General features: G+C 41.6%; 1 protein-coding gene across 4 annotated transcripts in view; it reads left to right on the top strand.

Annotated features, from left to right (window-relative positions):
- The window catches only part of MYOCD (myocardin), a 332840-nt gene extending 323330 nt beyond the window's left edge, over positions 1–9510 (top strand). For all 4 annotated transcript variants that reach the window (XM_029600231.1, XM_029600233.1, XM_029600232.1 and 1 more), the window contains one exon: positions 4985–9510. In XM_029600231.1, the coding sequence (XP_029456091.1) occupies positions 4985–5511 (527 nt within the window). In that variant the 3' untranslated portion in view covers positions 5512–9510. The remainder of the gene's footprint in view (positions 1–4984) is intronic.
- The last annotated feature ends 4677 nt before the right edge of the window (positions 9511–14187 follow it).

Raw genomic sequence — 14187 nt, 5'->3', positions numbered from 1 at the left:
CCCTGGATCTCTGCATCACCTGACCATGCCGTTGCTTCTCTCCAGCCCTGCTTTATTTGACCATCCTTTGACTCTCTCCTCGTCCAGACCTCAGCCTTGCTTGCCACTGCTTCCAGACTGCTGCCAGTCCTGAACCCAGCTTGCTTAAAGACACCTCTTCAGCCTTTGTCCTGGACATGGTTCATTCAGGCTTCAGCCTGCTCTTGCTCAGGCGCCCTCTGTCAGACTGTGTTCCTATTGGCTCCCGGGTCTCCGGGACTCCACCTCATCCAGTACAGACTGATACATACACTAGTTGCTGCCTCTGGGCTGACTTTGATCTACCCGTCAACGTCCAATGTCAACAACTGATATCCAGATCACACCAGCTCTGCCAGTCGGACAGGCTTCTGGATTTTGAAACCTTGCCAGAGAACAGAACAGTCCATCCTACTGAGGACCAGAGCTCGGGACACCGTTCCCCGGACACAGCAAGGCAGAAGATTTTAATCCCACTATTTCCCAATTCCAAGGAAAACAGGTGACCTCTGCCCATCCTGGACCTCAGAAATCTCAACAAATTTCTTCAGAAAGAAAAGTTCGGTGTCTCTCGGCACCATGTTTCCCTTACTACAACAAGGAGGTTGACTCTATTCTCATGACTTTCAATACGCTTCATAGTGAGTCAACAGCATTTTCAATACCAAGTTCTGCCATTCAAACTAGCTTCGACACCTCATGTATTATACCAAATGCCTAGCAATGATTGCCGCTTATCTACGAATAAACAGCATTCACGTGTTTCCTTACCTGAACGACTGCCTAATGAGTCAATCCAAACAAGGAGCTCTAAATTCTCTCACTATAAATCTACTAAATTTGCTGGGATTTCTGATCAGCTACCATAAATCCCATATGGATCCGTCTCACATCCTTGCCTCCATCGGAGCAGATCTGGACACTACAGTCCAAAAGGCCTTCCTGCCCAACAACTGCGCAGACATCCTATCAAACTGTCCACATCTCTGCACGCAAGAAACATAGCCTCAGCCCATCAATTCTTCCCATTGCTGGGTGACATGGCTTCCACGGTCCACATCACTCCTATGGCCAGACTAGCCATGGGTAAAACTCAGTGCACTTTAAAATTTTAGTGGCTTTAAACCGTTTAACCGCTTTCGTCCCTGATCCATGTCATCGATCTAGTAACCAATTCCTCAGGTGACCTTGGCCATGGTCGCATCCAACTTGGGTGGGGAGCTCGTATTAACAACCTCCAAACCCAAGATGTGTAGACTCCGCTCGATGAACAGTCTCACATCAACTTCCTAGAGCTTCGAGCCATATATTATGCCCTTTATGCCTTCAAACACTGCCTCTCACATAAAACTTTGTGGATACAGACAGACAACATAGTGGCAATGTGGTACTCGAACAAGCAGGGACACACAGGGTCTTATCAGCTCTGCCAGGAAGCCACGCAGATATGGGCCTGGGCCCTTGCACACTCCATGCATCTCCGGGCCACTTATCTAACAAGCATACCCAATGTACTAACAGACCATCTCAATCGACGTCTCCATCCCCACGAGTGGTCTCTGAATCCATGTGTAGCGAGCAAAATCTTCTAGCACTGAGGTCAACCAACCATCGACCTCTTTGTGTCCGAATTGAACCACAAAGTAGTCAGATTCTGTTCCCTACACAGACAATGAAACGCGTTAGCCATGGAAGCCTTTGCTCGCCCCTGGAGCAAAGGCCTCCTAGATACGTCTCCTCCAATACCTCTCATAGCCAAAAAACTCTCGTGAAGCTACAGCAGGACAGGGGTTTAATGATTCTCATACCCCCGTACTGACCTCGACAAGTATGCTTCCCCACACTTCTCGACCTATCAATTCCAGGAACCAATTCGCCTGCCCACAGCTCAATCTCATAACACACAATCACGGCAATATATACCTTCAAATCTTTTCACTAATGTTTTTCAGGTACTTGTAGCTTCATGAAAACCTTCCACACGTAAATCTTACCATTCGAAATGGACAGGATTTACCAAATGGTGTACACAAAAAGGTATTGGCCCCTTTTCCTGTCCCACTCCATCTTTATTAGGCTATGTAGGGTACCTTTCGGATTCTGGTCTCCAGACATCCTCCGCACAGGTACACCTCAGTGCCATTTCAGCGTACTACCAGGGAGTAGGGGATGCCCTGATAACGGCTCAACCCCTTATGAGTCGGCTTATGATGGACTTTCTACAACTTAAGCCTCCTCTACAATCACCGGTTACAGAATGGGACCTAAATGTAGTGCTCACAAGGCTCATGCTTTCCCCGTTTGAGCCTTTGCATTCCTATGACATTAAAACTTCTAACATGGAAAATTATTTTCATCATAGCCATTACATCTGCTTAAAGGGTGTAATGGCCATGGCAACATCGGTAGCACACTATCGTTCAGCATCAATTGCCGACATCTGCTAGGCTGCGACATGGAGCTCTCTTCACACATTCGCAGCCCACTACTGCTTAGATAAGGATGGCCGTCAAGACTCTGCCTTTGGACAATCTGTCTTGAAAAAATGTTTTCCAGTATAATGCCCACCTCCTTCCACAATCACCTGCTGTGATTTCAGGCTGCCTCATCATTGCCAATAGCACCCCAATTATTGTGCCTGTTGCACAAGTTGTCTGCTATTGGCCTGTTGTAATATGAGTCAGCCTGTAGCTTGCTAATCACCCATATGTGAGGACTACCATCCTGCTTGTCCTGGGAGAAAGTAGAGTTGCTTACCTGTAACAGGTGTTCTCCCAGCACAGCAGGATGTAGTCCTCAGAAACCCACCCTCCACCCCGCGGAGTTGGATCCACTTACGTTTTGTTATTTTATTCTTTGCTCACACTTTTTTGCTACAAACAAGACTGAAGGGAGACTCCTGTGGACACAGGGATCATGGCATGCTGGGCATGCTCAGTGTGCCAGTCATGACAAAAGTGTTCCGTAATAGGACTCCGCCTAATGACATCACCCATATGTGAGGACTACATCCTGCTGCCCTGGGAGAACACCTGTTACAGGTAAGCAACTCTGCTGTATCCATCTCACAAAGACTGCAGACTTTCTCCTGCTAGGCAGCAACTCAAACCATAGCTATTCACAGTGTTATTGAGTGACACTTTACTTTCTCCTGGAAATGATCTTTTTTCTCATATTTTTTCATGCTAAGTTTTGAAGCAAAGAGCTTCAGAATTTCTGCCTTCTCTCTCAGAGATACAAAATGATGAGAACAAAATGGTCACTATTCAAAGTGTTCTTAATTTCATTTTCACCTAAAATAAATGTGAACTCATGACATGAGGCTGTCATCTGGGAGAGACTGTTAAAAATGTGCTGAAACATGATTGGTCCTGATCCTTCTTTGTCCCATGCCCTACTGGCTTCACTCCATTTGGCTTCAGCTTTCAAAAATGCATTACTTTGTTTCCATCATTCCACTTTAATGGACTAAACTGGATGAGCCAAAAAGGATTAATTTTGTGGGGACTGTGGCCATTTGGTTTGGTTGAACAGAACCAAAAATTAACTTACACTGGTCCTACCTGAAATTCCTCTCTCTTTCCCTACCATTCACTCCATTACCTGTTTTTTGTATTATAGGTTTTTATATTGTGTAAATCTGTTTGTCAGATGATTTGGGCATTTCCATTGGAATTGATAAGGTGGGAGTAGAAGTCCAAATTGAAAAAAAAAAAAAAGAGATACGAATTGCATATTCTTCTTGCTTAATTCTTTACTTCTTACCTTTAAAATAAGGCCATTATCCTGCAGGTAAAAACTGAAAAAGCAGATGTAGGTCAATCTTTTAAATACATTGGTTTGCTATGAACAAATTTAAAAGGTTTCAGTTTTTGGAAGCCTCTGCATGCAGCATTTTGCAGTGTTTTCCTTATATCATTAGAGACTTGTGCATCACACAAAAGACTTTAACTCTGTATCACTAAACAACAGCCATCAAATCCAGAGCAAAGTGAGTGAAAAGCTTTTCTCACATAATCTCTAGATCTTTCACATCCTGTCTCTTTTACAGTTTTCTCTCCTTACCTGTGTCTTCATTATTTCTTGCTCTTTCACAGCTGTCTCTCTCTCTCTACTACTATTACTGCTACTACTACTATTACTACTACTACTAAACATTTATATTATACTGCAAAGTGTACACAGCTCTGTAAAGATGAACATATAACTCTTTGGAACTTACAATACATTCAAGACAGAGACAGACAAAACAAAATATGCCTTTGGGGAGAATTGGGGAAAAAATGAAGTCTCAAAGTGAGTTAATAGGTGCAGGACCATTTTCTCTAATTAAGTAAAGCTGTAAAAATGGAATCTTTATTCCCAAAACAATATCTTAAACACAGTTCATTTAACACAATTCATAAACATAATTCATAATAAAAAATGTAAATACAATTCAAAACTAAATATTAAATACAATTCATAAGCTAAAAATCAATTAGATCCTACTTATTTCACTAAGGAATAGATTTAAAGTATAGTAGATTAACACATACTGTGGTAATATAATTAACATTTTCATATACCATCCACCATCCTAACCAACACTAAAAACATGGCCAGGCACTTTTGATTTATAATTTCAGCTATTGACCATCTATCTTTATGTTAATTAAAAATGCAGAGTGGTAGTTTTTTGATAATAATAAAGACCCACAGGGCTGGATAGTTACTGTTTATGATACTCTGGTAGGTTAAGGGCCCTTCACTTTGTCTCAGACCTTCAGCCTTTTCCACCAGGCATTTACTGCCAGGGAATGCCCCTTTTTTGTCATTTCTTATTTAATTCCTGTGTTCCCACCAGTCAGATTACTCAGAGTCGCTCTGGGCATACTGTATAGATTATACTAAATAAATAATAAACAGCAAGAAATGTTTTGGGGGGTTTATTTTACTAAACCTTGTGCCTCTGTTTTATAAACAGAAATGCCAGCCAATGCCAAGGAAGAACATTCCTGTCCCCCCAAAGTACCTCATATAACTGTGTCTGTCAGCAGTGCAAGTGTCTCGGGGGCTTTTGACCACTGTCCAAGCAGTAATGACAATCATCTTGAAGTTTTACTGAATTCCCAGAATCTCCTGGGAAGGACCAGCGATGCCACGCTTCTTAAAATTGGAGGTGATGCATCTCATTTTGAAGGTGTGATGGATGGATTTTCTGCTAAAGCACCAGAGGAACTCCTGACTTCAAGAGAGATTTTAGACTCTGCTCTTCCTCCAGTAGAGACTCGACTGTGCTCCCCCTCTTTGGAAGGTAGTGCCCTGCCACACTTGAGCTTCACAGAGTCTCCATGGGAAACCATGGAATGGCTGGATCTGACGCCTCCAAGTTCAGCCACTGGCTTTGGCTCTCTCACCAGCACCGGTCCTAGCATCTTCAATACAGATTTCTTGGATGTTACTGATCTCAATTTAAACACAGCCATGGATCTCCACCTTGAACAATGGTAAGGAGGACATTAATGAAATGTATTAAAAACTGTAGCAGACAAACCAGCTGCAAGCATTTTTAACACAGGAGCAAAGAAGAGTTTTGTCTATCAAACAATACCACTTAACTTGATAATACTGCAGACTGATAAGGGGCTACTTTGGGAACTACAGAAAAGCTGAAACATTCAGCACTTTATTACATTGTGATTACATAAACTTAATGAAATATAAAGGATTGTTTTAATTGCTCATGAAGAAGTCATCATACAGTCTGACTTGGTTAATTCATTGTTTCTTTTCCAGATCTCTGGGATACCTAAATCCTAACTGGTGAACAGTATTTCCTTGTGTTCATTGTTAGAGCCAAGCAATCCCCCATACTACTTTTTAACTCTATTACACAAAAAACTTGTCTGCTAGATTGCAATATATTTCTGCAGTAGACAATAAGAATAAATGCAAAGGAGGCTGTTTCTTTACTATACTGGCCATACCTCCTCCTGCCACAAACTCATATTTTCAGTGGCAGTGGGGAAAACCTGACTTATGCAACATTGTGTTTTCTAAATAATTTTAATTCTAAATGAAAAATTAGGCAGGCTTTTCTGCATGTCTCTGTAATCTAATTAGATATGAACATCCAGCCCTACCCCTCTGCATTATCCATAGTCCATATCTGTGAAACTAGGGGAAAAGATCTTATCTAGGTGTTACATTCTATGAAATATATACTTAGATCACTGGAGTATTAAGTCCTTATATTAGTGGCTCCAAAAAAATTCTTTCCTGAATGTTATCAGGCTATAAAAAAAACCTATCATAGATGCACCCATGACCACCACCAACAGAGAGACTGCTTTAGAGACCATGGAGTTATCTATTATAGCAAAGAACTAATTAAGGAAGTCTCTCAGATTCCTTATTTTACAACTAACAATACCAGAATTTATACTCCATGGTATCCTGTATTCTGAGAGAATAGGTAGATAGTAGAGTACTAATCTCAGGAAATGTCCTTATATTGTAGTATATGATGTGCATAAATGGCTGTTCTTATTCCAGGTACCTTTACAGGGGGTGTTTGATAGCGAATGCTAATTCTATTCAAACTTTCATCTCCTGCTATGTTTTCTTCCTCTTATATTTTAGCAAATATGCAAAAATGGGGCAGGCTACAAGCTACTTAAATTTTGTAAAAACAGTATCATAAATGTTTAGGAATACCACATTGAGCCCAATATCTCATTTTCCAGCAAATGTAATGAAATTGTGCAATATTTGACAATATATTATACTGTTATTGCAGCCATCAGTGCATGTCCACTATATGTGATTGGTGAGTAATGAGATTGCTACTTTATAACTATTTGAACATTATGGTCTTGATTTTCAGAGTGTTTTATGTACATAAAACCCATTTTAGGCACGTAAATTGCACTTTACACAGAAACATAGAACATGATGGCAAACACCATATAGCCCATCCACATCTCCTGCTCCGTATTATAAAGTCTTTTCCTCTTTCTCAGAGATCCTGTGTGCTTGTCCCATGTTTTCTTGAATAGTGATGCTGTCCTCATCTCCATCCCCTCCCCAGGGAGACTGGTCCATGCATCCACCATCCTTTTCTGAAAAGGCATATTTCCTTGATTATTTCCGTGTGTGTCTTCTTTTATCATCATCCCATGACCCCTCATTCTAGAGCCTCTTTGTCATTAAAATAAACTTGCCTCCTATACATTTATTCCGTGAAGGTATTTAATCTCCTCTTTCCCTGCTTTACACCGGAGTATACATGTTTAGATCTTTAAGTCTGACCCCATATGCTTTATGATGAAGATTGTTGATCATCTTAGTATCTGCTCTTTGGACTAACTCTATTCGGTTTATATCCTTTTAAAGGAGTGATCTCCAGAATTTTGTACATTACTCTAAATGAAGTCTTACTAGAAACTCATACAGAAGCAATATCCCCTCCATTTTCCTGTTATCTGTTCTTCTCCTTATGTACCAAAGAATCCTTCCAACTTTTTTGTCACCTTGTTTTTCTGCATGGCCACCTTAAGATCATCAGATATGATCACCCTCAAATCATGCTTTTGCTTTATATACAGAAGAACTTTACCCCCTATAGTGTAGTGTTCCCTTGGGTTTTTGCAAACCAAATGCATGACCCTGCATTTTTAGCATTAAATCTTAGCTTGCAGACTCTAAATCATTTCCTAAACCTTACTACATTCCTCCTCATGTATTCCACACCTTCCATGTTCATTTTGGTATCATCTTCAAAAGATGCAAACCTTGCCTGAAAGCCCTTCTGCAATATAACTTATGAAAATATTGAACACAACTGGACTGAGGTCTAATCCCAGTGGCACATCACAGGTTAACTTCTTTTCCTTAGCGTGAACTCCATTTACCACTACCATTTATTGCCTCCCACTCAGCTAGTTGTATAACCCAGTCATTCACCTAAGGCACTCAATTTCTTTACAAGTTGCCTATGTGGAACTGTGTCAAAGACCTCCCTGTAGTCCAAGATCACCATATCTAGCTCTCTCCTCTGATCCAGCTTCCTTGCCACTTGATTAGATTCATCTGACAAGAGCTAACTCTGGTAAAACCATGCTGCCTTGGATCCTGTAATCCATTGGGTTCCAGAAACTGTACTATCCTTTGTTCCTTTGTTTAGCAGTGATTCCATTAATTAATTGACCAACAAGGTCAGACTAACCAGTCTGTGATTCTCAGAATACTTCTTACTTCCATTTTTGTGAAGAAGAACCACATTCTCAAGACTCCAGTCCTTTGAAACCACCTCTGACACTAAAGAGTATTGAAAAGGTAAGAGTGTGAAGCTGCCAGATTTTCCCTAAGCCCCCTTAATAACCTCCAAAATACCCCATCTGGCCTTATTACTTTATCTACTTTTAGTTTTATTCATTTAATTATTTGGATTTATTACCTGACTTTTTGAATATAAAATGTACGCAAAGAGGGATACAACATAGTAGGATGGTAACATACAGTCAAAGACCTGTAGGTATAGCAGCTTAACAACTACAATCTAAAGAAAGTTAGTAAGGACTAAATTTGAAATAAATTAACAATAGGACAAACCTGAGAAAAATATGCAGCATCTCACGTATCTCAGTAACATATGTAACCCTAATTCCAGGGTATATAAAATGAAAGGTACTGTCCCTGAATGAAGGAAGCTAGAATCTCAAATTTATTTAGTTGTTTCCAAATTATGGATCATGCAGCTGGTGAAGTAGAGACGAGTAGAAATAGTAAGGGTAGTTCACTTTCCCTTGTCTGGTCAGAGAGAACATCAGCCCATTGGCTGGCTGCTCCAGGGCAACAACATCCTGGGAGTGCCTGTCTCCCAAACTCCAACCTAGAAAGGGCAACACCTGCCAAAATGACCAAGGATGTATACTTTTCCTGGGACTACCTCCCAATCAATCAATAACCCCCATTACTTGTAAGGGGACACCACACCCCTCAGAACACCATACTTGGAGGCATTACAATATCCCAGCAACCACTTCCTATCAATTTGACATCATACCAATTGCCATCCAGTGGTCACTCTGCAGTAATGCAGTTCAATTAGTCAAATAATTTTCCTAATACTTCAGGCATTCAGAAAATCCTGGTTCTCCCCCACCCAAAATACCTGATATTACTAAAAGTGAAACGAGCACAAATTTGCACATCTCTCACACATATACAGCTTCTCAGCAAAACAGGTTGTAGTAGCACATTGATGAGGTAGTTGTGGGTTTGTCATTAATCACTTGGTAGATGGCCTTTATCAATCATGCAATAGAGTTTATGAAGGGTCTTTCTGTTAGTTTCTTACCCCGTTTATTGCAGTAATCCAACCATGTTTGTTCATTTTATTAAAAATGTCTAATAAACTGACCCAAAAGGGTACAATATATAAGAACATAAGAACATAAGAAAATGCCATACTGGGACAGACCAAGGGTCCATCAAGCCCAGCATCCTGTTTCCAACAGTGGCCAATCCAGGCCATAAGAACCTGGCAAGTACCCAAAAACTAAGTCTATTCCATGTAACCATTGCTAATCGCAGTGGCTATTCTCTAAGGGGCGGATTTTCAGAGCCCTGCTCGCCTAAATCTGCCTAAATCCGGGCGGATTTAGGCGAGCAGGGCCCTGCGCGCCGGTGCGCCTATGTTCAATAGGCCTACTGGTGCGCGCAGACCCCGGGACTCGCGTAAGTCCCGGGGTTCTCCGAGGGGGGCGTGTCGGGGGCGTGTCGAGGGGGCAGGCCCGATCCGCTCGGCGTTTTCGGGGCGGGCCGTAGCGTTTCGGGGGCGGGCCCGGGGGGCGTGGTTACGGCCCGGGGCGGTCCGGGGGCGTGGCCGCGCCCTCCGGACCCGCCCCCAGGTCTCGTCCCGGCGCGCTAGCGGCCCGCTGGCGCGCGGGGATTCACGACTCCCTCCGGGAGGCGTAAATCCCCCGACAAAGGTAAGGGGGGGGTTTAGACAGGGCCGGGTGGGTGGGTTAGGTAGGGGAAGGGAGGGGAAGGTGAGGGGAGGGCAAAAGAAAGTTCCCTCCGAGGCCGTTCCGATTTCGGAGCGGCCTTGGAGGGAACGGAGGTAGGCTGCGCGGCGCGGCGCGCGCCGGCTATACGGAATTGATAGCCTTGCGCGCGCTGCTCCCGGATTTTAGCGGATACGCGCAGCTACGCGCGTATCTACTAAAATCCAGCGTACTTTTGTTGGCGCCTGATGTGCCAACAAAAGTACGCCAAATCGCGCTATTTGAAAATCTACCCCTAAGTGAACTTAATAGCAGGTAATGGACTTCTCCTCCAAGAACTTATCCAATCCTTTTTTAAACACAGCTATACTAACTGCACTAACCACAGTCTCTGGCAACAAATTCCAGAGTTTAATTTAATACATAAAACAATCAACATAAGTTAAAACTAAAACAACAAATTGGTTGCAACACACAGACCTAATCTTTATCTCATAGGCCATCACCTGCAGAAAAGACCTTGATAAAGCTATCTTCAAAACCTCACCAGCATCTTAACATTCTTAGACTAACATAAAAGAAACCTCACCAGTAATTATGCTTAAGGAGACAATCTTAATAAAACCATCTTCAAGGCTCCATCAGTGTCTTAATATTCTCTTAAAATAACATCATAAAAGTAAGCCCAGCAATAGCTAAATGTAACTAGGTCTTAGCCTTTTCTTTGAATGAACAATAGTTCCTTTATAACCTAATTCCTGCTGGTAATAAATTCCACAAACAGGAAGTGATGACTGAGGAAGCCCTAGCTCAGAACCAAATTTGTCCCATTTCCCTAAAAGAAGGTACAACCAACAAAACTCTCTGACTTAATTTCAACTAGTGTCCTGAGGTATAAAGAACTAATTTGTTTCATAAATATTCAGGATCCTGATCCCATAGGCCCTAAAAGCCAGGACCTGAATCTTAAACTGTAAGCATGCCCTAATTGGCAAACAATGCAAACATCATAAAATAGGTGTGATGGAAGTTCTATAATCGTAACCAGATATCATCCTAGCAGCTACATTCTGGACAACCTGCAGCCTGTGTTTGAGCCACTCAGGGAGGCCTAAACACAGGCCATTATAGTAGTCCAGGTAAGAAATGACAATGGCCTGACTCGCAGAGTTAAGGGTACCTAAATTCAAAAGCAGGCGAAGTTTGATCTGGAAAGGGGAACAACAAGTGAGATGATCAAATTTGCAAATGACACAAAATTAGTACGAATTGTTAAATAACAAGCGGATTGTGAAAAATTGCAGGAGGACCTTGCGAGACTGGAAGACTGAGCATTTATATTACAGATGAAATTTAATTTAATATGAACGAGTGCAAAGTGATGCACAAGGGGAAAAGTAACCTACATTGTAGTTACATGATGTTAGGTTTCCCTATTAGGAGTTAGTGCCCAGGAAAAGAATCTCAGCATCATAGTCAACAATACTTTGAAATCCTCAGTTCAATGTGCAGCAGTGGTCAAAAAAGTGACAGAAGGTTAGAAATTATTAGGAAAGGAAAGGAGTATAAGATGCCCACACCTGGAGTACTGTGTGCAGTTCTGGTCGCTGCATCTCAAAAAAGATATAGTTGCATTGGAAAAGGTAAAGAGAAGGGCGAATACAATATAGTAACATAACAATGACGGCAGAAAAAGATCAAATGATCCATCCAGTCTGCCCAGCAAGTTTCTTATGGTAGTAACTGCCATTCCGTGCAGGTAACCCCTAAGCTTTATGTTAAGGGTAATAATTCTACTAGCAACATTTTCATGGGGTGAGCAGCTTTCATAATTAGGAGATAGAACAGTTTCTATATGAGGAAAAGCTAAAGAGGTTACAGCTGTTCAGCTTGGAGAATAGACATCTATAAAATTATGAGTGGAATAGAATGGGTAAATGTAAATCATTTATTTACTCTTTCAAAAAGTACAAAGACAAGGGGACACTCCATGCAAATAGTAAGTAGCACATTCAAAACAAATCAGAGAAAATTATTTTTCACTCAATGCACAATTAAGCTCTGGAATTCATTACTGGAGGATGTGCTTAAGGCAATTAGTGTAGCTGGGTTTAAAAAAGATTTAGACAAGTTCCTGGAGGAGAGATCCATAAACTGTTATTAACTAAATAGACAGAGACAATAGACACTACTTATCACTGTATGATAGCAGCATGGGATCTATTTACTGTTTGGTAACCTTTCCAGATTCTTGTGACTTGGATTGGCCATTATTAGAAAAGGATACTGGGCTTGAATGACTCTCGGTCTGACCCAGCATGGCAATTCTTATGTTCAGGCTAAGTTTCCAAAAGATGGTCCAAGGTACTTGTGAAACCTGTCGTTCTAAATGAAAGTCAGTTTGCATTAGTCTGTCCTCCTCAAGGAGTATTTTGTGCCATTTCCTTTCTGGCTTTGCCCTTGTGATCTTAGAGTAAGAAGTTCTTGGGAGTACCAGGGGGAGCATCTGTGGGAGGACACAGGGCTTTTTTTTTTGGTGGGGCAGTCCCAGTCTGCTCCAGGACTTTTGCTTGATTAACATTCCATATTTTTACTTGATCTGTTACAAATAATAGCTTCCTTTCCATTGGGGCCTACTCTAGGACTTTTAGCAGATTTTTAAGGGTCTGGCATTTCTTGTTTTGGATCACTTTCAAGGATTTTGTAGTGTCCCACTTGTTTAAAGTCACTATATAGATAGGGCCGGACTGAGATATGTTGGTGCCCAGGCTATTCTAGTAATTTGACACCCCCCCCCCCCACCTCCAGAATAAAAACCCACTCCAAATAGGATAGTGTTACTTCTTTCTTTAAATTCAAAATAAGGGATTTATTATTTGCACTAAGTGTAACATTACATTTTACACAAGCACACTCAGTCACTCCCTCTCAGTTATACAGAGACACATACACAATTGCTCTCTTTCAGACACAAAGACACACACACAGTCACCTTCTCTTAGACACAAAGACACATACAACATATATTCAATTTTCCGCTGTTGTACTGATGCTGCTCATGTGTTCTCTCAGTGAGTGCCCCCCCCCCCCCCCCCATCACTGCTGCATTATGTAAAAATTCTTGCTTGCTACCAGCCTTTCCACAGCCCGCAACAACCTCCTCCCTTTCACATTCAAACACCTTCCTGGCACCCACACTCTCCAGGAGATTCACTGACACCACAGCCATTGCATGCAGCTCACGAGATGTCGGTTTGCCACCCCTGTGATAGCAGAACGCCTTACACATGCATAACAGAGACAGACCCACATCAAATACAGAATAGAGAGATCATAATGTATAAATAGAAACTTGCCAACAAAAACTGAACTGGAAACCTCAACAAGCCCGATTGTATTATGCAGTGAAACAGAAACATCATTCCTCACAAAAATCAAGCAATAAAATCAAGAGATATAAAACATAATTTATAATATTAAAGCCATAGTAATAAAAAGAGTAAATATGTCAAAACAGCCAATGCATATAATTTACAATAATTTAAACCTCACATAAATTTGTTCTAATATTTCCCATACACAATAAAATATTGCAAAACAGTAGACACAAGAAATAACACCCAAAAATTAAAACTAATAAGGATTTAAAAATCTCCTACTCTTCATCCCTGGGATCTTTTGATTTCCAGTCACCTTGAGATTGTTGTGGCTTGGGAGAGGGGGCCATACAAACCTTCTCATCTCTCTCTCTCTCTCTCTCACATGCACACATCTACCCATGTTCATTCTTTCATACATTCCCCCACATGCTCACACACATACACTCCTTCTCTCTCACTCACACACACATGCTTTCATGCACACTTCCTCTCCCTCAATCACACATGCTCTCACATGCATGCACAAACACACTCTCTCTCTCTCTCTCTCTCTCTCAATCACATACAGGCTTTCACATGCACACGGAGGCTTGCTTGCTTGCTCTCTTATGTATACAGGCTCTCAAACACATACACACACACATACACACAAGCTTTCTCTCATACACAAAAGCAGGCTGGATATCTCTGATACACATGTAGGCTCTCACACATACGCACAGATTCTCATACACACAAGCAGGCTCTCTCTCTCTCATACACGCATGCCGGCTCTTTCTCTTTCTCAAACCAGTGGC

This window comes from Rhinatrema bivittatum, chromosome 4 (genome assembly GCF_901001135.1).
Source record: "Rhinatrema bivittatum chromosome 4, aRhiBiv1.1, whole genome shotgun sequence".
Classification (NCBI taxonomy): Eukaryota; Metazoa; Chordata; class Amphibia; order Gymnophiona; family Rhinatrematidae; genus Rhinatrema; species Rhinatrema bivittatum.
This window is presented reverse-complemented; position numbering and strand designations above follow the sequence as displayed.